The following is a 23703-nucleotide window of genomic DNA, read 5'->3' on the forward strand; positions in this document are numbered from 1 at the left end:
AGATCCCGCAAGCTGTGTGGCATGGCCAAAAATAAAAATTAAAATAAATAAATAAATAATGGATATTTATAGAAGTCGTGAATCACATATTCCAGAAGTAAACACTCAAATTATTTTTAGAATAGTGTGTGGAGGACAAGTACACCTTAAAGTTTGAGAAAAGCTAAAATTTACAGTGAAATATTATGCATGGTCAGAAATGCTCTTTTCTAACAATTCAATGTAATCTATGAGCTAACCTAGAATCTACCACTTTCATTAGCTTTCCTAAGTAAACAATGCATATAGATGAAGCTTTTTACTTTCCAAGTTTCTCTCTCTCATTTTGTTGGACAAAGACTTATTTCTGTAAAATTTGCTGTTAATCAGTATCCCTTAATATGAAGTCCTTAAAATTTTTTTTTAAGGAGAGGAAAGGAGAGATAAAGCAAGAGCAGTGTGCTGAACAACTAAGTCCTAATTCTATGAGTACCTACCTTAGCCTGGTTACAAAGGTTATTCTGAAGGGACACTTATAGTGGTGAATATTCATTAAAAGATCTAAGTATGAAAAAAAAAAGTAGGAACAATCTGATAAGGGTAAGCATTTACTAAAATGATTTTTAACTGATTAGAGAAGGGATACTATAAGAGAACCTCAACTTTGAAGTTATGTAAAGGTGGCTTAAAATATATTTTTACTCCCTTAAGAATATATTTCCGTTAGCTAAAATATTATTTTCACATTTTCATTCCTTCTCCACTTTTCCTATACAATTCCGTGGAGCAAACCAAATTCTCTTCGTTAAAAAAAAATTAGAACAAACCACTATTATACTACTACCTTGTTTTATTCACTTCGCTGCACTTATTTTCTGAAAGTATAGTTTACTTTTTTATTATCTATATTCTTTTATGAAGATGTAAATTCCATGACCACGTGTTTTGTTGAGTCAGAAAAAGAACAATGTAGAAACCTGTGATACTGTGATTTATAATAATATGTATTTAGTCTTAGTCCCAGTCCTTGGCACAGGGCTCCTATAACCCTTGGAATCAATCGCCTAAGTGATGAGAGCAGTGAACTCTTTCGTTATGTTAATGAGGTGACTTTTGGAACGCTCCTAGGTAAACTAAGGATTGGGGCTGACTGCCAGAGGAACCAACCATGTGATTAGAGGGTAGGAACTTTCAGTCCAGAGGAGAGACTGGAGATTGAGTTCAGCCATCAAGGCCACTGATTTAATCAATGGTGCTTATGTAATGAAGTCTCCATAAAAACCTAAAGGATGGTTCAGAGAGCTTCCGGGTTGGTGAACACATGGAAGGGCTGGCAGAGTGGCATGTCCAGAGAGGGCATGGAAGTTCCACCTCTCCAGAGTTTGCCCTCTGTACGTCTTCATCCGGCTGTACATCTGTATCCTTTATAATATCCTCTCCAGCAAATTAATCAAACCTGAGGAGGGAGTCACGAGAACCTCATTTACAGTTGATTTAAAACCCGATTTACAGTCAGCCAGTCAGAAGCACAGGTAACAACCTAGACTTGTGATTGGCATCTGAAGTAACGGCAGTCTTGTGGGACTGGGCCCTTAACTGGTGGGATCTGATACTACCTCCAGGTAGAAAAGTGTCAGAATTGAATTAAATTTCCAGAACACTCAGCTAATATCTGCTGAGAATTGAGTTGCTTGGTGGTGTGGAAAACATCTGACATTGGAAAACCCAAGGTTTCTCAATCTGGCTAAAAAACGGACTGAATTTTTCTACAGGCTTTCTCCCATCGATAAAGAGTCAGTTACTTTAGTCCCAGAACCCCACAGAGATAAGGATGTGGTTAAACTACCCTATTTCCTTGGCCTGAGGCCTTACTTGGACATTACTCCAGGTCTGATTCAATTAGGAACAACTGTCTTGAGAGGTTAGGCAGAGGAAAGCAGAATGTGGATGTCCTGCAATATTCGAGGTGTGACTTGAACATACATGAAAAGACTGCAGGAGAAATTCTGCAATAGGGTTTGTCTTACCACATTCAATTAGTTTTCTATGCTTTTAAAGGAATAAATAACTAAGGCCCAGAGAAGTAGCCACTTCAAATTTTGTGAGGAACCCAAGAACTCTTTATACCACTGAGAAAAACAAACTCCTTTAGTTCATTCCTTCCGAACAAAGCATGTATTTTCCCTCCAAATTAAACTATCAGCTAAACTGTTTTCCTTAAAACAAACTGAAGTTTTTCAAAGACTTGAGATTTTCCCCAAGCCAACACAATTGACTAACGATTCAACATGCCTTCAGATTAAAAGAGATTTAAGAAGTCTGCAAGTATGGTGGAAGTGATGGTATGTGACTTCCAAGGGTAGGTCATAAAAGGTAATACAGCTTTTGTCTACTTCTTACCTAAGCATTCACTTTTGGAACTAGCACATCTGGAAAGTCCACGTGGAGAAATCATGTACGTGTTCCAGCTGAGGCCCCAGCTGAGGCCCCAGCTGACAGCCAGCATCAACCCCCAGACTGGTGAGGGAGCCTTCAGATGCCTGCAACCCCAGCCGTCTCAGTCACCTCCAGCCTTCAAGCCTTCCCTCCCGAGCCCCAGACCTCACGGAGCAGACACAAGCCACCCCTATAGTGCCCTTTCTGAATTCCTGACCCACAGAATCCCTGAGCAAAATAAAAGAGCTGTTGTTTCACACCACTAAGTTGGAGGTGGTTTGGCATGCAGCGGCAGTGCGGCTCACGAAGAGTTCTCTCTGGCCAAGCAGGTACAGGCAGAACAGCATAGCTGACAGGAGCAAGGGTTCAAGCCCTGGCTCTGCCATTTCTGAGACAATGGAAAATTGTTCAGTCCTTCCAGCCTCTGTTTCCATATCTACAACACTGGGGTAGTAATATCCCTAAGTACTGGGCTGTCATGAGGATTAAGTGAGCTGACACATATTGAGTACTTAGCACATTGCCTGGTCCATGAAAAATGTTCTAAAAAAAAGTTAGCTATTATTATTACTGTTTGTAATATGTTTATATTTATATAAAGACCAGACTTTTTATAATGACTGACCACACACAGGAGGCAACCCTGTCATTCCAAATGTCATTTCCATTGCTTAAAACCTTTCTGGATTTTTTTTTTCTTTTGATGTGGACCATTTTTTAAAGTCTATTGAATCTGTTACAATATCGCTTCTGTTTTATGTTTTGGTTTTTTGGCTGCGAGGCATGGGGGATCTTAGTTCCCCGACCAGGGCTCGAACCCACATCCCCTGCACTGGAAGGCAAAGTCTTAACCACTGGACCACCAGGGAAGTCCCTGGATTTTTTTTTTTTTTTTAAAGATTTTTCTTTTACTTTTTGTGTCATATTAGAAAATCAGAGTCATTAACACATAAGCACACAGGTTTTTTGACCCAGTTGATGTGAATCCCTGAAAATCAGGGTCATTATTTTATAAGCACACATTTTTACCCCTCCCTCCATCGTCTACCTTACTCACAAGGCTATTCAGAAAAATCAGCATCAACTTCAGAGTATAAAGACATAGAAGCCCTAACTACAAAGAAAAAGATTAATAAATTTGATTACATTAAAACTAGAAATCTGTGTTCTTCAAAAGACACCACTGAGAGTAGAAAGGCAAGCCACAGTTTAGAAGATATGTGCAATATACATAATAGACAAAAAAACTTGTATTCAGAACACATAAAGAACCGCTGCAAATCAGTCAGTAAAAGGCAGACCACCCAATAAAGAAATGTGCAATTAACAAATGAAAAGATGCTCAACCTCACAAATCATCAGAAAATGCAAATGAGAACCACAACAACATACACACCTACCAGAATGATCAAAATTCAAGACTGATAATACAAAGTGTTGATGAGGGTATGAACTGGTACAACCACTGTAAACTGGTATAACCATTTTGGATAACTGTTGACAATATCCACCAAACCTGAACATAGCACACCCTTATTACCCACATATTATTACACTCCTAGGTATAAACCAATGGAAAAGGAACCATTTCATATATGCACCAAAACATACGTAAAAGAGTATTCAAAATGGTGTTACTCACAATGGGGGAACATCTGGCAATAATCCAAATATCCATCAGTAGTACAATAAAAAAATAAATTGTGGTATAATCTTACAATGGAATACTATACAGTAATAAAAAGGAATGCATTAGTTCTACACTGAATTACACACAATGATGTTGAGTGAAAGAAGCTAGAAATAGGGACTTGCCTGGTAGAGCAGTGGTTAAGAATCCGCCTGCCAATGCGGGGGACACGGGTTCGATCCCTGGTCCGGGAAGATCCCACATGTCACAGAGCAACTAAGCCCATGCGCTACAACTACTGAGCCCACATGTGGCAACTACTGAAGCCTGCGAGCCGCAACTACTGAAGCCCGCGAGCCACAACTACTGAGCACACGTGCCACAACTACTGAAGCCCACTCGCCTAGAACCCGTGCTCCGCCAAAAGAGAAGCCACCGCAATGAGTAGCCCCTGCTCACCGCAACTAGAGAGAGCCTGCACGCATCAATGAAGACCCAATGTAGCCAAAAATAAATTCATAAAAAAAAAGAAGGTAGACATAAAAGAATATGTACTGTATGGTTTCATTTATATCAAGTTCACAAACAGGCAAAACTAATTTATGATGTTAGAAGTCAAGATGGTGATTACCTGGTGGGGAATAGGGGGAATTTAGTGAGTGGAAGGGCCAAGAAGAGGGTGCTGCTGAGGAATTGGCAATGGTTTATTTCCTGGTCTGAGGAGTTACAAGGATGGGTTTACTTTGTGACCATTCATCAAGCTGTATGCTTTTAATTTATGCATCAAACTGTATGTTTTTAACTTATGCAATTTTCATGATATACACTGCCGTAAGTTATAAAGTCTATTTTAAAGAGACAGAGACTTATCAATCAAATGCAATGTTTAGACCTCCTAATATAAACAAAATAACTCTAAAAGGATACTTTTGAAACATTTAAGGAAATATTGGGTATTTTGGGGCTGGGTATTAAAATAAGATTTGTATTAAAAAATCAACATACATATCTGGGTAGCTCTTCTACTTAAGGAAGAATATTACTACATATTTATTTTCAAAATATAATAAACTTATACAACCAGAGCCATTTTATAGATTAAAAAAACTGAGGTATACACATAACTACGTCATTTACTGAGTACCTACTATGTGCCAGGGAGTGTACTGAGTACTTCAGTCCAAAGACCATGTACTTCCCTCTGTCATGTTGTCCCTCCTACCCTCCGCCTTGCCATGTAGTTTTGGAACCTAAGTTCCAATACAATTATGTTTCTAAGGGAAAATGGGTTCAATGCCACATAGTCAGGAGGAAACTTGGGAACCTGAGGAAGACGTTTTGTTGTCCCATCTTCCATCTCTAGCCAGTCATTCACAAAGGTGGTACTGGGGGAAGGAAAGCAGGGGGAACTCTAGTACTGCGATATTAAACTAAACTGAAGACGATCCAATACCTGAAAATTCTGAATGGACCTTTTAGTAACTTTTGGGGTCAGTGTTATAAATATCAAGTATAACAATAACTGGTATGTGGCTTACTCAGAATGTTCCTTAATAAAGCACTGAAAAACAAAGTCTGCTGCATTTGGTAGGACTGGGATGGGATGATGCTTTTTTCATCTTTCCCTGTCCTAACATAGGAATGAAAAACAGCTCTCTTCCTTCTGCAATGAGGACAGGGTTTCTGAGATGACCTCATGACTTGATGAGCAGAAGAAAGGAACCAGGCCCTTCAATGCTCCAAGTAACATGATCGGCGCTTAATACATATAATCTCATTCAATCCTCCCCAAAATTTATGAGCTGGGCAATATTCTCACCAGGTTCATATGGGAAAGGAGGGTTAGCTTAGAATAACATCCCCAGGGTCACCCGGCTGGGCAGAGGTGGTGTATGGTCCAGGCCTGAGACTAGAGCACGAGTGCTCCCCAAGACACTGAGTCGCCTCCAAGGCAGTCAACACAGCATGGGGACCTCAGCTGTGACAGTATTTCTGCCTGGGTACAGCATCTCTCTTGTTAAAAAAAACAAACAAAAAAAAACTCGTAAGCTTCCTGTCCACGAACAGAATTACTCTGTTTCCCAAATGATGAGAGGTCAACGTTTTTTTGTGTGTATGGTTAGACAATGAATCAGTGAGAAGAGATAAGGATAAAAACTGGGCCCAATAACTATTAGACAGCTACCATTTATGGGGTGCTTATGATGTGCCAGGATCTTACATATGGTATTTAATTTAGTCCTTACAACAGTCCTGTAAAGCAGGTGTCTTAATTATCCTCATTTTAGAAATGACAAGGCCAAGCATAGAGAAGTGAGATAGTTTGCCCAAGGGGACAAATGCCATAAGTCAGAGAGCTCAGATTCAGTCCCAGGACTATGTGCTCCCAGAGCCAGGGCTCTGATACATGAAGCTATACTGCCCAGATCACACGAATGGGCTCAGTGAAGGACCAGTATGGCAACATAAAAGCAAAGGCAAGGGAAAAGAATAGTTATCAATACTGCAGAAACAGGCACATATAACAGGCACACTAAACACACACAATCAACCTGTTCTGCCCTCATGCAAAGACTACATGTGGTGTAGCGATGCACTCTCACTCTGTAAGAAATTTATCACTGCTACTTGTGAGCACGTTTCTTTACAAAAAGTAGGGAATGAAAAATGCACAGGGTAGGCACCCTGAGAAAACAAGTCTCAACTCTGACCATAAGTGTACTAGGCAGCAGAACTGAGTGAAGCACAAATGAAATAAGCCAGAAAAACTACTGAGATTAAATTAGATATCAAGAAGGCTGTGCTTCCTAGCTAAGCTTAAGGCAAACAGTATGTGACAATGAAGAGAAAGTCCCAGAAACATACTGGAATAGAACATGTTAATCCATAATGCTCTGTAGACGGCAAATCCCACGAAGACAAAGAAGGATAAGTATTTAAAGAAGGTTAAAAGAAGAGTCACAAGGTTCGAAAGTTGGAAAATACGTCTTACGTGAAAGGTAATAATTACATGGAGGGGTTGGTATGACAACATTTTTTCTGAGGCACTCAGGCCAAACCCAGTGAGACGGTGTGAACAAATCTGGAAAATAACATACTGAGACTTCTCTGATGTAACAGGAAGAAGATTCTCACAGGATGTTGCCCACTGGAAGGAAGTCCCTAGGACAACTTGCAACCAATCCTATGAGTGTGAGTATTTTAAGAACATGAGAAAACATAATCCCTAAAATAGCAAAAGCTATCAAAATGAGTCTTTTAGCTTAAGACTAATCTATTCAGGTGGATGTGAAACTCTCTTCTACAGAACCAGAATCAATCATTAACCTCTTTCATAAATCTATCATAATTGTATATTTGAGAGTTTACTTGTTCATTGTCTAAAGCTTCAAGATGGCAGGGATGATACCTTTTTTTTCCTTTTTGTCCTCTGTGAAATCTGGGCCACCATCAGGATGGGATGATACCTTTTTATTGTGACAACAGTCTAAGAGTCTAACACAGCCCCTGGAACATAATATTTGCTCAATAAATATTTCTCAGTGAATTTCAACGAACAGTCTAGTTCTAGACCCAGAGAACGTTATCTTATTCTTGCCTGGATTACATGGTATGTCATTAAATTTAAGAACAGACACCTGAAATATAAAGATAAGGCTTTCTCCTCATATCAGATGAACTAGTGTCCTCCATTTCCATCATGCTCTCCTAAATATTTCCTAGTGTAAATGATAAATGATACATGTTAAATACTACCTAGCATGCTTCATCTACAATGTATGGCATTGAGCTATTGTTAATAATGGTTAATGGCCTTAATAATACTCAGGGGAAAAATCTTTCTTAGCAATCCCAGTTTTAAAAATATTTGAAATAAAAATAGAGACAATGACACAACATCAAACAGCTTCCATGGAGCTACAAAACTTTTTGCAAAGAGATACACTGCCTGCAAAGTGATTATAAATAAGTCTGCTGGTTAGCGAATTAAGTGTGTATTAAATATTTAAAACCGTATACATATATATATAGAGAGAGCCACACTATGGGATCAAACAATGGCATTTTAAGGCATAGTCTGTCAGGTTTTCATTTAGACATTAATACAGTAACTTTACCACAGTGACCTGTGTCATACGTATAAAACCTGGGGAGAGTGTTAAAACACGAATCAAGTTTTGTTAAGGGGTTAAAAGAGCTCATGCCACTGCCTAGCACTCACTATTGGTTATGGTGACTGGCTTAACTCTGAGTGGAAGCTTGATGTTCCCTCACAGCTGCAAGTAGAACAAATTGCTCTGTGACAGCTGGACAAACTATGCAAAAATATCTGCATCTTTACTATACTTAAACAACAAGCAGTTTATTCTCAAGGGGCAAAGTTTATTTAAGAAGTAATTATTTCTATTTATCAGCCTATCTTGATCAACTGAGAATGCCTATATTTTCTGAATACGTATTAGAATTGGCTTTTGTAAAAAATCAAGTGACAAAATTAAATTAAATGACCTTACTCTACACGATAGATTTATTTTCGGAAACAGAATCTTTCATAGGGAATTTTATTACTTTTAAGAATCTTTTGCTGGAATATTGAGTACTTAACTGCCAAATTATTGAAATGTACTCTAAGCACTGAAAACTGCTATGAGTTTATACCCACATGAAACTGACAGATATAGACATCTTCTTATATTGCAACTAGACAAAATCTAGTCAAAAATAAGCCTAGGGCTTCCCTGGTGGCGCAGTGGTTGAGAGTCCGCCTGCCAATGCAGGTGACACGGGTTTGTGCCCCGGTCCGGGAAGATCCCACATGCTGCGGAGCGGCTGGGCCCGTGAGCCATGGCTGCTGAGCCTGCGCATCCGGAGCCTGTGCTCCGCAACGGGAGAGGCCGCAACAGTGAGAGGCCCGTGTACCGCAAAAAAAAAAAAGCCTATCATCCTAAGACTCAAGCTTAAAATTCACATTCTTTAACAAAGTCAGCAATACTCATGAAACCAGGAAGTGAAAGTTTCTTCGTGCTTAACCTATGTTTAAACAACTGCTATGAATTTTTAATTACTTCTACTTTTTTCTTTACTATAGAGTATTGTAACACAAGTATTAAAACTCTAGGATCATCACACTTACCTATAAGGCTTATCAGAATTATGGATTCGTCTGTGGTTTCTGACACCAACGTACGTTGTACTTGTATAATCACATACATCACATCTATACTGTTTCTGGACCGACGACTTATTCCCTGGACAAAGTATTTCACAGTTTTAGTGACGTGCTTTGATTAGATTAAAATGACAGCATTTACATTCCACTATAAACGAGTATTTATACCATACAGTACTAACATTTCAATGAAGGCTTTCTCTAATAAAGTTAACAAGTTTGAATGTAGCTTTACAGGTTCTCCTACATCTGCACTATCAGTGGATATAAAGTGAATATCATCTGATCTGTAAACACAGATACATTGGGTTAGCTTCTACATAACCTTGTACAAAATTCTAAAATATAATGAACCTGATGCCAGCTGCCCTGCTGATTGTGTAGCAGGTGAATTAACCAGAGATACACTGTAAATTTGAAAGGTGTTAGTCTAATCAATATTGGATATATTGTCTTAAGGAAACGTTGATTTGCCAACAAGCTGTAATTTAATACTATAATACAACATTATAAAGTATGGCTACAAAGCATATCTAACAAACTCAATATAAAAAGCCCAAAGCTTTTTCACTCTGTAGGTTTCCTGTGTTTATAACTGTCAGCTATCAAAGCAACAACAGAAGGGAAAGCAATGGCAAAGTATTAAGTGCTATTTAATGTAGTATAATTATACCTAGTAAGCTGACAGCTTACAAGGACTAACATGAATATGCAGCTCTCCGAAATCCAGGAAACATGGATCCATGGGAACAGGCCTTGTCACTAAACTCACTCTGCAACAACAGGGCTGGGGAATTCAAATCAGGGTAAGCTTGAGGCAATACAAGCAGAATGAGTTGGTCATAGGAAACTGTTCCTGAAGATATTCAGTGATTTATTTACGCTTCTGTCAGCACAAGGTCCACAGCCTATTCACAGCCTGACTGCTTTATATTCAGAAACAAAGCAAGCATAGAAGCTGAAGAACAAGACACGACAGGAAGAAAGCTTAGGTAGAACACAGCACACACTGCATAAAAGTAAAAGTGGTGATACAAAAGAAAACCCACATGGAAATTTTAGCAAAACAAAGAAAATCCGTAGGTTAAATTTAAGCTTTCTAAAATTAAAATTTCTTTTGCTAGTAACTATTTTTGCCAGGCAGAACAAAATGTCCTGATTTCCTGGTATAAATCTATAACATTAATACACACACTAATCATAATTATAATCTAAGTATTGCTCTTAATTGGTAGGTTAAAAACTTGGGCTTGATAAGTGGCACTGCTCCAGATACAGTTAAAAAAAAAACAAACTCTGAAAAACTGAAGTGTGAAATATTGGATAATGGTTTTGTGTGAGAAATATTACAGATCAACGACAACTAATAAAAATGACAGATGGAAAAACTTAATATAGCACAGAATGAGAGCCTGTGCTACTTCAAGCAACTGTTTCCAATGGAAAGAATATTGGATTTAAATTTCAAAAACTTGGGCTTAGTCTCTGCTCTGCCACTTAGTACCAATGTGATCATGGGCAAATTATTTCACCTCTTAAGGACTCAGTTTATTCATCTACGAAACGGAAATACTTGAACCTCCCAGCATGGTTTGGTAAGCCCAGGAGCATGTTGTACTCCTCCTTCACCGCAGTCTGTACGTTACCTGCATGTCTGGGTCAAGTCTGACCCATCACTAGCTGCAGACTCCCTGAGGGTAGGTATCTGCCTGTTTTGCTTACACAGAATCCCCAGGACTTGGCAAATTACAGATTTACAATAAAGAACAATTTAATTAAATTTCATGAAGAAACAGCATATGAAAGTGCTTTGCCCAGAGCTCTCAGAGCACCTGTGGTGTTTGCTGACATACCTGTCAGTACAGTTTTGGGTTCCTCACTGGGCTGGGTACCTCGAAGGCAGTGACACCTCCACCGCACTCCAAGCACCTAGCACAGTATCCAGCTCAGGATGGGCACTCCACGCCTTCTGGCAGAACAAATGTCTGAGGTACTATTACATTGGATCTCTGAGTCAAAAACGTGCCACAAGTTATCTGTCCTATTGTGATGGATGAAGGCTGGAAGCCACAGAAGCATGCATCTCACCTCTTGTTTAATTAGTTTATTAAAGGGTTAAAAAAGTTTTGATAAACATGAATTATTTTTATCTTCTTTGTGAGCTAAAAACTTGTTCTTTGGCCTGAAAACTAGATTTTGAGAGATCTAATACCGAATCAATAAAGTATCAGTATAGATGTAAGTACGCTGGAGGTTATCAGCCGTCTGAATTGTTACACTACCATGACAGAGAACAGCAGATAGAGCCAAGTGGAGGTGTGGGGGTGGGGAGGAGAGGCATGGCAAGCAATTTAAAATCCATACGTGTAGCCCTAAGAAACAGAGCATGCGCCACAGAGAGGATGCAAAATGGAATGTGGTGGATAGATGCTAACGCCATGAAGCTCAAATTGGTTATTTTAATTTTGAGCTGACATTTCAATATTTTTAATTCAAATTGTGCGTTTTAATTTGTTAACCCATTTGGCCAGTTTAAAATTGTTTTTAGAGATGGTGCTAGAAAAGACATATTCTACCGCTGGTGGTAACCACAGTTGGTGCCACTGAGTGAGTAGTACTTACTTTATTCCTTCATTAGGGATTTATGGCCCAAAGATATCAAATGTTTTAATGTCTCCCTTAAATGGGATACGGAAACATAATGAATTAACATAAAAGGAGGCATTTAGGGCTATTTTGTAAAAAGGAAACAAAACAGTTTTAGCTCAGCCATCTATGGCAGGAACAGATGCTATGTCATAAACTCCTTTTGTTTTGGATAGTTTTACAGGGATGACATCTGTTTGACAAGGGAATTTTGGTGCTGCAGCGGTATCAAAATCAGTTCTTTCAGAAACATTCTAGAACCAGTTTTGCTTTCTGGGGTCAGTTTAATGAAACATTATGGTAAAACACTTTACTCTGCAGTTGTTCCTAACTTTAATTCTTAGGAAATCTAAAAAGGAAAGTCACTCCAGTATATTTTACTTCCCATAAACACTATGTACTACACTTGAGACATTTAAAGTATATCAATTTAAGTGAGATGATGCAAGGAAGCACAGCTTATTACACTTTAATTCTCCGGATGTGGCAACCGCCTTTTCATGGAACTCTAATTAAATCTTTTGATTCTAATATTCCTATTAGCAGAAACTCGGCTGACTGGTACCTAACCAGTACATAAAAACAGCCTGTGTTGTTTTTTTAAATAATGCAGATGAAATCTGGCAGTTACACTTGGATAAGAATAAGATCACAGCAGGAAGCCTCAGTTAAAGATTGAGGTGGGGGCCTACCATCTGCAAAAGCTACGTTCTCAGTGGGTCAGCTGGTACTGAGAAAGGAAAGGGAAAGGAGGCTTTCTTTCTGTGCTGCAGCTTCCCTGGCTTGCCGGCGTGTCATCTCAGGGTTTCTGCTGTACCTGGCTCCTATAGGACGGCATACATTGCAGAGTATATCTACCTATACGGTTGAGGCTGAGTACTTACTAATACAGTACTTCATTTAGTACTCAGAGATAAAATTCACTCACACAGCTTAAAAATAGAGGCAAATAGATGGAGCTTTAGTCCTGAAAATAACCCACATGACAACGAAGGGCATTTTTTACTTCATGTGCTAATCAATATCATCTATACAAGAAAATGCAGATACCTTCCTGAACACATTTTCCATCAGTTTTATCACTGGAAATTCTTGACTCATTAGAAGTTGCTATTGACAAGGTATCTGGAAGACTGTGTTGCTCTCTCTCATGGTTCCTCAGTTGACTCTAAAAAATTGAGAGAAATTAATATGTAATTTTCAATAAACATATTTACGGTTACTAGGAGGCTGTAGAAGGAGTTAACTGCTTTTGTCACCTAGTACCTAGAACACACTACCAATATTTAAAAATCAAACGTGTTAAAAGATTACTTGAAACGTTTGACAGCTTATGGAAAGAAATACACTAAGGAAAACACAATCTTATCAAAAAGGCAATTCCTCTTTTCACATTCTCTGAAAGGAAGCCACCACTGTCTTAGGGAGTGCTTACGCATGGCATGTGTATGCTTCCTGAAACACTGGTGAGCCCAGAGGAAAGAGCAGAGTGTTCAGAATAACTCAGTACTTTCACAAAAATAAATCCAATCAGTTAACTTCTGCACTTCAGATGATTTCTGCCTTTAAATATCAACGAAATTTGTAAAAGAAACTTAGTTGGAACTGCGACTCCAAGGACATCTTCCCCCTTACGCCCACCCCCATGAATCAAGAGTGCAGCAGCGGGCTTCCCTGGTGGCGCAGTGGTTGAGAGTCCGCCTGCCGGTGCAGGAGACATGGGTTCGTGCCCGGGTCCAGGAAGATCCTACATGCCACAGGGCGGCTGGGCCCGTGAGCCATAGCCGCTGAGGCTGCGCGTCTGGAGCCTGTGCTCCACAACGGGAGAGGCCACAACAGTGAGAGGCCCGCGTACCGCAAAAAAAAAAAAGAGTGCAGCAGCAAAAGCAGCTCCTGGAACTTGCCTTTGCAGCCCATTTGAATGGCTACTTGTCCAGTGGCCAGAGGCCATTTCAGAATTTCATGAGAGCAATCCAAGAGGCAGTGAATCTCAGAATCAAAGGCTTTTTGATTCCTGCTTACCTGTTTACTACCAGCTGGACCCCAACTCTGGCTAAACTGAGAAAAAAGTCGACATCCCAGTCAGCCCTTTACAATACACTTTTTTCCCCCGCAAACAGTCAACTGGCATATTGAAGAAAAGTTCTAAACCAATGATTCAATGAACACAAGTTGCCTTTACAAAAACAGTATTTTCATACTGGTTGTTGGTTTTAGGTAGCACTTAAAATGAAAATCACGATACTTGAAGGTACTGTAAACTTCCCATAAAATATAACATACATGGCTCTATTTCCACTGTGCTGTCTTTCATTAAGTCCCATACAGTCCATTTTTGCTTGTGCAAGGATATAAATCACTGTTGGTTGGTTGTGTAGCAGCTGAAGTGAATGACTTGCATTCTGGGGCCACATAAGATGAAAAATAGGTATTTTTTTGCATCGATCACATAGGGTTAACTTTGTGTAAGTCAAATGAGTGTACAATGTTCCTCCACTGTACATCCCTTGTAATTCCCTTGCACTTTAAAATCAACACACTTTAAAAAAGATATACACTTGGAAACACTAAACCAATAAAAACAGGGCCTGTTAAGGAGGCGGCAGGCAGGGGGAAAAAGTCCTACACCAGACGACCCAGCCTTCAGTCCCAACTTTAATACTAATTAGTTGGGATCCCATGGGCAGATTACCAAACTTTTCTGGGGCTCAGTTTCCTTACCTATAAAATGAGGTGGGTGGACTGTATCTACAAAGCTCCCTCCATGCTCTAAAATTCTAAGGTTCTCCGAATGATTTCATGAACCAATGTTTACCTTATAATGGAAAGATTCTTCACACTGCTTGCACTGGTATATTCTTGTTTTACAGTGGTTGATCATGTGGCTCTCCAGGTCTTTGCTGTTGTCAGCTATGTGCTCACAGATAGGACACTGATAGGGCTGTCTCTGTCGATGGACTCGCAAGTGCTGCTTGATGTAGCCCTTGTTACCGCTGGCGTAGTGACACAGGCGGCAGCGGTAGGGCCGGTCAGCGTTTGGGATGTACTCCACGACGTTGCTTCCTGACAAACTTGTATCACTGCTGGGTTGGCACTGGGCATTATCCTGCAATTCTTTCAAAATGTCATCATCAGAAGCGTTTTGGTCTGTCCTTTCCCTTAATTTTTCAATCACCGTGAGTAAGGACATGCTGATACCTGTCTTAACTTGCCCATCTGACAATTCCTGCCTACCCTCTGGGAGTGCTACTAAGGTAGAGTTGCTTTGGTTGAAACTAGTCAATCCCTCCGAAGAGCTTTTAAGTGGTGACATCATTTTAGAATACGCTGCCAATGTACCATCTACTTGCCTTTGTCCGGTGTCTGGATCTAAAAGCTTTATATTCCCGTAGTGCCCAAGGTTGGCTCGCGTTAGCTCTGCAGCTCTTATAGGCATGGTGACCAGGGCTTCTGCAGCTAATGAGTGTAGTCTGAGAGACTCAGAATTTGTCCTTCTTCGGCCTGGTGGGGCATTCTCATCAGTAGCCAGTCCTTTATTTATTAACTCACTGTCTTTCTTCTCTGTATTGCTCCAGCCTATGATCAGCCCCCCAATATCGACAGTGCATTTATCAGCATGATAGACTTCATCTCTTCCTTCACATGCAATCTTGGCTTCTGTCTGGCTCAGGTTTTTCCCCTCTTCAATTTCAGCATTCATGAGGAAATGTTTCTGCGGAAGAGTCTCTTCAGCACTTGGCAGACGCTCCACTATCACGTTAACATGACCTTTCTTATTTGGGCTACTGCTAATGATTTTCTGTGCTGACGAAAGTAGGCTATCAGCAACCAGGTTCTCCTCTGCATCCGAAATCACCTCCAGCACTTCTTCCTCATTAGGGTCAAGGGTAACTGACTGACTTAGATGAACACCCCCTTCCACACTCTGTTCTAAAGGAGATGAAGATGATAATGACTCTGAGCTGCAAATCTGCACTTGTACTGTCGGCCCGTTGTGGATACTCAGTTCACTGTCTCCAATTGCAATGACTACTGCGTGGACCCCACCAGGTGCAGCGGCCACTGAAGAATCCAGCAAGCCTAGGGGCTCATTTTCATTTTCAAATATTGGATAGGAGCAATCAACCTCCCCAGCATGTTTCCAAGCATGTGTTTTCAACATTCTCTGCTGGCCACAAGTGTAACTACAAAACAAGCATCGATACATGCCATACTGTTCATAGGCATACCACTTCCTCCTACCCATTTCTGCCACAGATGCCGTTTGGATGGTATGAGTCTGTGGGCTGTCCACACTGACTGGGATGTCAGGAACGGTTTCATTATTTCTTCCTGAGGTTCTCTGACACAAAGAGTTGGTGGGGCTTACGCACTGCTGGGCTTTGGATTGAGTGTGACTGTTGGCATCGTTTTCGTGGTCATTTACCACATGAGCTTCAAGTTCCTCTTGGCTTTTAGATGTAATATGGCACTCTGCGCACATTAGTATCACTTCATTCTGCTGACCGTGCTGCTTGATATGATCTTTTAACACAGAAAAAGATGATGACAGAAACTTACAAAGGCTACACTGGTAAGACATAGCCTTCCCATCGTTCTGGGCGAGAGAGTCAGGGGTAAAATGTATTTGTGACATCTCAGCCCTTCTATTATCAGCAGCAGGTGACTGGGTTACTTTAGCTGGAATCTCACAAGATTCTTGACTTTCAAGAGAGTGTGTTGCAGCACTTGAACGTGACCGTTTTTTGCCAATTAAAAGACATTTTTGTGACTTTTCATGTTCCACTATCTTGCTTAACTTCTGAATAACATGGATTAATGGATCTGTTTTAGCTTTTCTTTTTTCATCAACTTCCAGTGATGGACTGATGACAGTTTTGGCAGTCAACATAGCTTCCTGTTTCCCAATACCTGGCACCAACATGGCGACACTGCTGCTTTCTTCCATATCTAAAAAGGAGAATATATGACAGAAAGAATCACCAGGTTACAGTATCATTACAGGCATATAATTCAGGAAATCTAAACTACTCTTAGATTTAAGCTAATCTAAGTATTTTCTAACCTGGGAGTTCCATATCAACACACCTGACTATCCTCAACAGAGACTTAAATTGCTCACAATTTTTCTTTGGAATGCTGTCCCCTATCAAGACTGATGATTGAGGTGTTTCCATCCTTCATTTCTTTCTTTGGAAATGACTTTTAACAATCTACATCTCCTTTTTTCTTCACTTTCTTTCCCCTAGACATCTAGCTGGACCTAATCAGTACTCCTTCACTTTTGCACAATGCCAGAAAAGAAAAGAAAAAAGACTGCTATTCCATTATCAAAGGAATACAGCCATTCCCAGGGCATGTGGAACCACCTCAAGTTATTATGAAATACTATTCTGTAAAGCCAACACATGACTGATACAATTCTTGGGAGACAACTTCTTGCACCAAATATAATTGTGGTTTTATTACTAAAAGCATGTGTTTTTTTTTTCTCCCTAGATCTTTGGAATTGTGAAAATATGGGCATGTAACCTATTGTAAAGGGAACAGTGTATTTTGAGAAGTATTATGCAAATGAAACTAAATAAAAGCAATGATCCAGTTCCTTCTTTTACTTCCTTTGATTTATTTTCCTGAAGATAAACCACAAACTATGCTGTGGTTTTTTCTAGAGGTCATATTAGTGGTCAACTATTACTCATACACACATACATTTTTCTTTTCTGAAAGGGAAAGGGGTATCGGAGAAGGAAAAAATTGATATCCTGGTCGTGTTATAGGTCTAAAAAAGCACAGAGGCCTTAAAAAAGTCATTTCCTACAGGTTATCTGTAGGTTGTAGTAATGTGTTATGGCCGAGGAAGTCATTAACATAAAATGCTTATCTTTCAGCCTAAATCTTGAACACTCTATTTCTTGGCAGTACTTTCACTGCAAACATTTCCTTTGGCTTAAAGTGAGATTCATTTGTTGACCTGGATCACGTTTTTAAGTTTAGGCTTTTTTCCAGCAACAAGTTTTGTTTTTCCACATTTTAGGTGCATTCTGGAATCTTACTCACAACATTCAATAAATGCCAGCAAAATTTCTAGTGGCACCAGCTATAGACCAAAGATCATACTGTTCTTAAACCTCAGTCACAGGCTCGGAATTCTCTTCAGGAGGCGAATCATGGCTCCTCTTCCCTCAAATGGCTGAATCAACATATAGGGGCCCTTTAGCCACTGCCAAGATCATACCTAAACTCCTGCAAGACCTCACCAGTGCTCTGGCCAGCTGCAGGCCCAGTTCTCCCACATCAACTGACAGCAGTTATGGATTTTCCTCTCTTATTTTCTACTCTTTGTGGCACACTAACTTTTCTATACCCAGATCCATGTCATGCAAAAAGGTAAACATTTTACTCTCAGCTTCTTTAGTACTACTTCTTCCCACTGTCCTGATACCCTGCTCTGTGCGATCAGCTTTTTTCTCTTCCACTTGTAGCTGCACTCCCAGCAGGGAATGCATTCCACAGCCATTACAACAATGACAGCTGTGCCAGCTCCCCAATGCCAGTGGCCCTTTAGCCACTGTCTCCCCTAAACAACCTGAGGGCATTACCTCAAAAGACTAGCTCCTTTACACCTTTCTCAAGTACGAAGTACAGAAATGTTTTTAAATCTCTACACTCAACCTTAAGTTACTAAAGAAGGGACCAGTGGGGGAAACAATTTGTTTCTTTAGAAAAACCCTTTGTGACTTCATAAGTCACCTTACTGCCCGAGAATTCCACATTTTTAGGCCAAGGGAAGCTTTGGCTCTTCTTGTGATTACTGATTTCCCTCTAGGGTCATTCACTTAAGGCTTTATTTCTTTCAATTGTTAAATGCAAATTTCTTACATATTTAAGAGCTAATAGGAATCCCTGAACATTTAATTTCTTACATAAGATTTGGTGCACTACTATAGATGGAAGGTCTCCTTCCCATGAAATGTGACATCCACGCAGGCTGACTGATAATCTGGAGGTTAACCAGTGAATATTTGCTCAACAGACTTTGCACACCCACAGGGTTACAAAGGTGACTCATTATCCTTCTTCTATTTAATGACATAATAGGAGGAAGTCAGAGCAGTGCAAATTTGCTCCCCGTGGATATTTCAGTGTGTACCTTAAAAAGAAAGCAAAATGAAGAAGAGGAGTTCATCTTATCTCAAGAAAAAGACTAATACAAAAGAATCTGACAAAACATTCAGATTTTAAAGCTGTGTCTGCTCAGGCATTAAGAGCTAATGGAAATCTGCAGCAGATGCTCCAATTTTCCCTGAACATTTATGTAAGTATCTCATTTTAGAGGCTGCATACATTTGAGGATAAGTACGAAAACGGCACCTATAAAACACATATGACAACATAAAATACATCAAGAAACACCTGAAAAACCATTTGGGGTCCATGTGGCAAAGTCAATGCACAAGTCTCATTAAAACAAAAGACTGTTAAAAAAGGTTAGATAAACAGCTCACAATAAAGTATACACAGAGAGGAAGTTAAGTTGAATATTGGCCAACTCAAATTTTTCACCAAAATTTCACTTAGGCCACCAATGTGCGTGTGCGTGTATGTGTGTGTGTGTTGAATACATATGGGATTACATGCTGTGAAGTAAAATTTGAATAATAAAAGAGATAAAAATAAGGAGTACAGATTCAATCCTAGTGGCTCAAGATTGCCGACAACCTGGATTATGATAATCTGCATACTATCCATGACCTCCAAGAAGAGATCAAGGTGAATGAAACCTAAAAAAAAAAAAAAAAAATTACCAAGGGGGAGTGGGGGGCGAGTGAACAGGTTCAGGATATAAAATAAGAACAGCAAATTTTCTAGCTGGAATCATGAGCATCTAGGAGTTCATTATATTATTCTTTCTACTTGTGTAAATGTTTAAAAATTTTAAAAATAAAAAGTTAAAGGACTTCCCTTGTGGCACAGTGGTTAAGAATCTGCCTGCCAATGCAGGGGACATGGGTTTGATCCCTGGTCCGGGAAGATCCCACACGCTGCAGAGCAACTAAGCCCGTGCGCCACAGCTACTGAGCCCGCGAGCCACAACTGCTGAGTCTGCATGCCACAACCACTGAAGCTCGTGCACCTAGAGCCCATGCTCCACAACAAGGGAAGCCACCGTGATGAGAAGTCTGTGCACCGCAATGAAGAGTAGCCCCTGCTCGCTGCAACTAGAGAATGCCCCCGTGCATCAACGCAGAACCAATGCAGCCAAAAATAAACAAATAAATTTATTTATTTATTAATTATTATTATTTTTTTTTGCGGTACGCGATCCTTTCACTGTTGTGGCCTCTCCCATTGCGAAGCACAGGCTCTGGACGTGCAGGCTCAGCGGCCATGGCTCACAGGCCCAGCCGCTCTGTGGCACGTGGGATCTTCCCGGACTAGGGCACGAACCCGTGTCCCCTGCATTGGCAGGCGGACTCTCAACCACCGCGTCACCAGGGAAGCCCAAATAAATTTATTAAAAAAAAAACATTTTTTACAAGGCACCAAGCCAAGTACCAAGAAGAATTGAAAAAATTTTAAATTTATAATACTCACAGAGTTTAAAACTGAGTTAAGTGGATAAGAATAACATATTTAGAAGTTAAAAAGAATTAACAGTTTTAAAATAACCCAGCTGTACACAAGGTGAAGTAGTCAGAAGGCAACATCCAATGACCAAATCCTAACAGAGACTGAAGAGCTCATTTTGGTCTAGGGAGGGAAGAAAAGGCTTTTTGAAGAGGTAAGATGCACACTGTATTCCAAAAGAAGAGCATGCTGGACGTCACCCGTTTGCCCCTCTGGGCTGTCTCCTCTTTTCCACTCTGCTCTCTATCCCAGGAGGGATTACATCACTACGCTCCCATGCCCTCTAGTTGAGTTATGCCAATGGGGAGCCATGACAGGAGATACGAAGGCAGCAAAGGGAGATCACGACATTCATTTCCCTGGTTTCCTCCCTCTAGGTCACCTTGAAGTGGCTGTGTTCCTCAACAAAAGGCCATTCTCTCCAGGCAGGTTATTCTACAGGACTCTCCCTTCTCCTGATGCTGCTAGCTCCAGATGACAGAATTATTCCTGTGGTTTGCCTATACAAATCCTACACCTTTATAAGTATCTTTGTAAATACATCCTCTCTGAATTATCCTAATCTGAGAGTGCCATTTTGCTTTCTTGGAATTTGCTGACAAGAAAGCAGCCATAACATTAGATTTTCAGAAGCGAGAATAAGCATGCTATCTAGGGATTAGTGAAAAGATCAGTATGGCTGAACAATGAGGTTTACTAGGATGAGGAAAGACTATAGGCATCAGCAAAACACGGGTTTTCTCGTTTGGGATCTTTAGACATAACATTTGACCAAATATATCAAATTGTTATAAATAAATAAATAAATAAAAGTTGTATCCCAAGCCAGAAAAGTTCTACAACCTTCTCCACTGAGTCTCAAGTCTTCCCTAAACAACGGAATCCCATAGGCAAAAGCTTATAATTAATGTCTTTCCCAAAAATAGAGCCAAATTATTTCAGTTGTCTTTATTTCCTTACAATTTGCTATTTGGTTTATTTGTACATCTAATTAGTTCCTTTCAGTTATAGCAGTATGGTTATCATATGTAAAATCAAGTTGAACAATTCATGGGGGCTTGGGTAGAACTAGAGAAAGGCCGTAATTTTCTGTGAACGTACAAAGACAGTTCAGTATGTTATATAAAGAACCTTTTCTTTCAGACTAAGAATTTGTTCTTTCCAATTAGAAAAAAATTGTGCTATAGAAGTAACGGCCAATTCCTCGTTCTTCCATATTATCGTAATTGTAAAATATAAAATGTTCATTTTGCTCCAGCCAAAAGAAGGCAGGGGACATAGCTCATGGGTCCCTCTTCTAGAGGAACCTCAGCTGTGTGACCTTAGGCAAGTCACTGTTTCTGAGCGTTTTACATTCTACAGATGTAAAACAAGAGTTGTGCTGGATGAACTTTCATGTTCCTGTCCTATAAACTGTCTATAAAAAGTTACCTTGAAACTGCTTACACGTTATTTATAGATTTATCTTACTAACGTCAGCTGTAATTTACTTGAATTAAAATCTCCTTAGCTTAATTATTAATTGCCCACCAAGAAAAAACCAAGTGCAAATATCAAAGTATATGAATTTCACAGTATAAAATTCTTAGCTGGCATCTAGCCTGAGAGAATATTTGAATTTCGCAGCTGCAATTAAGACACAAGGTCTAACTAATGTTAACCAATATTCAGATTTAACATTTACTGAGCACCTATAACGTGCCAAGCAATGTGCGAGAGACTACCAAAATAAGGAAGAGGGAACCCTTGCCCTTGAGGTGCTCACAGACCAGAGAGTAGTGCCAGTGTAGATTCTGTGTATTACTCATGAAATTCCTGGTAATACTGGCCTCTTTATTTGCAGATAAGGAATCTGAGGTTCACAGATGCAAAGTAATAGCTAGTTTAAGAACTGGAATCCAAGCCTATCTGATTCTAAATCCATCCTTTCTCAATACACCAATTCTCCTCTTAATTCTCAGTGTGAACAAAAAAATGTATAAAGTATAAATAATGAAAAGAGCAACAGCCTCTTACAGCTAGGCAGTATCAAACATGTATGTTTGAGCTTCATTAAGTCTTTGGGACAGGCTAGGTGGGTGTTACACAATTCTACAAATAAGGAAACACTCAGTGCAGTTTAAGTGACTTACCCAAGGTTACATGGCTGTTAAGTGGCAGAGCCTGTGTCTTTCAAGTCAATTCCTGAAATTAATACAGTCCCCTGGATCGATCTTCAAAATCCAGCTGTGGCCAAGAACGAAAGTATATAGTATCAAACATTTCTCTTTCTTGGTGAAACAAAGTAATGATTTTTTTTTTCTGACAGTGAAAAACTGCCCAATATTGCATGTCAAAAAGAAATTCAGAGGAATGTCCACGCAACCCATTACGTGACGCAAATTTACATAATTTACCTAACAAGCAGATTTCAGGATTTTGCACCAGTTAGAAAAAATAGCTCTGGAAACTTCTCCAATAATTGTGCATTTTATGTTTTAGCTCAGAATTTATCTAATTAACTCAAAATACTATTGGTTTTACTGATAACACTTTCTAATAAATAATAAATTGTATATTGCCATTTTAATCTTAACCAGAACTACAATCTAAAGGGTGACTGCAAACTTCCAGCAGTTCTACAACTGAACGGCATCATGAAAGATAAAGCACAGTGGACTGACCTATGTATCTTCTAAGGCACTTTCCTGCCCTGGTCCTACATTTCTTTGCTACTGTTTCTTAACCTAGAATGAATCTAAAAGATCAAAGAATGGTATTCATTTCACCTAGAATGCAACTTTATCGATTATGGTTAAGTAAATAGTTTACTGCCAGGGCAGAAAGCACGTATTTGGCTTTCCCCTGAAATTAATTTTAAACGAGTTAGTGAAGTAAAGAAATGAAGGGCCAGGCTTTCTCTTTTAATCAGTAATGCAACCCATACACTGAATCAGAGCAGAGTACTGAAGAAAGTACAAACTCAAAGAACAAATTCAATTACTGATAAATCCAGTAATTGCCGGATAGGAGAGATGCAGACTGGCAGCAAATTACAGCCCACTGCAGTACTAAAAAGATCGCCTACGGGGTGGGATGGTGGCCTCTGTCTAATTAATCGTCCAGGCCTTCCACACACAAACCATTCACTACGGATGCCCCCAGGTCTTACACGGTGGGAGCTTTTCCCAATGATCTCCGTGATCTCTGGGGAGACCACTTCATGGAGGAG

At 39.8% G+C, this 23703-nt stretch overlaps 1 protein-coding gene across 1 annotated transcript in view; it reads right to left on the reverse strand.

The window, feature by feature from the left end:
- ZNF507 (zinc finger protein 507) overlaps positions 1-23703 on the reverse strand; it is a 43535-nt gene that overhangs the window by 19242 nt on the left and 590 nt on the right. Inside the window, exons 2-4 of the mRNA XM_065899484.1 lie at positions 14677-16811; positions 12912-13029; positions 9180-9294 (exon numbers count right to left, since the gene is read on the reverse strand). Coding sequence (XP_065755556.1) covers positions 9180-9294; positions 12912-13029; positions 14677-16809 — 2366 coding nt within the window. The 5' untranslated portion in view covers positions 16810-16811. The remainder of the gene's footprint in view (positions 1-9179; positions 9295-12911; positions 13030-14676; positions 16812-23703) is intronic.

Source organism: Phocoena phocoena, chromosome 20 (genome assembly GCF_963924675.1).
Source record: "Phocoena phocoena chromosome 20, mPhoPho1.1, whole genome shotgun sequence".
In the NCBI taxonomy this organism is placed as follows: Eukaryota; Metazoa; Chordata; class Mammalia; order Artiodactyla; family Phocoenidae; genus Phocoena; species Phocoena phocoena.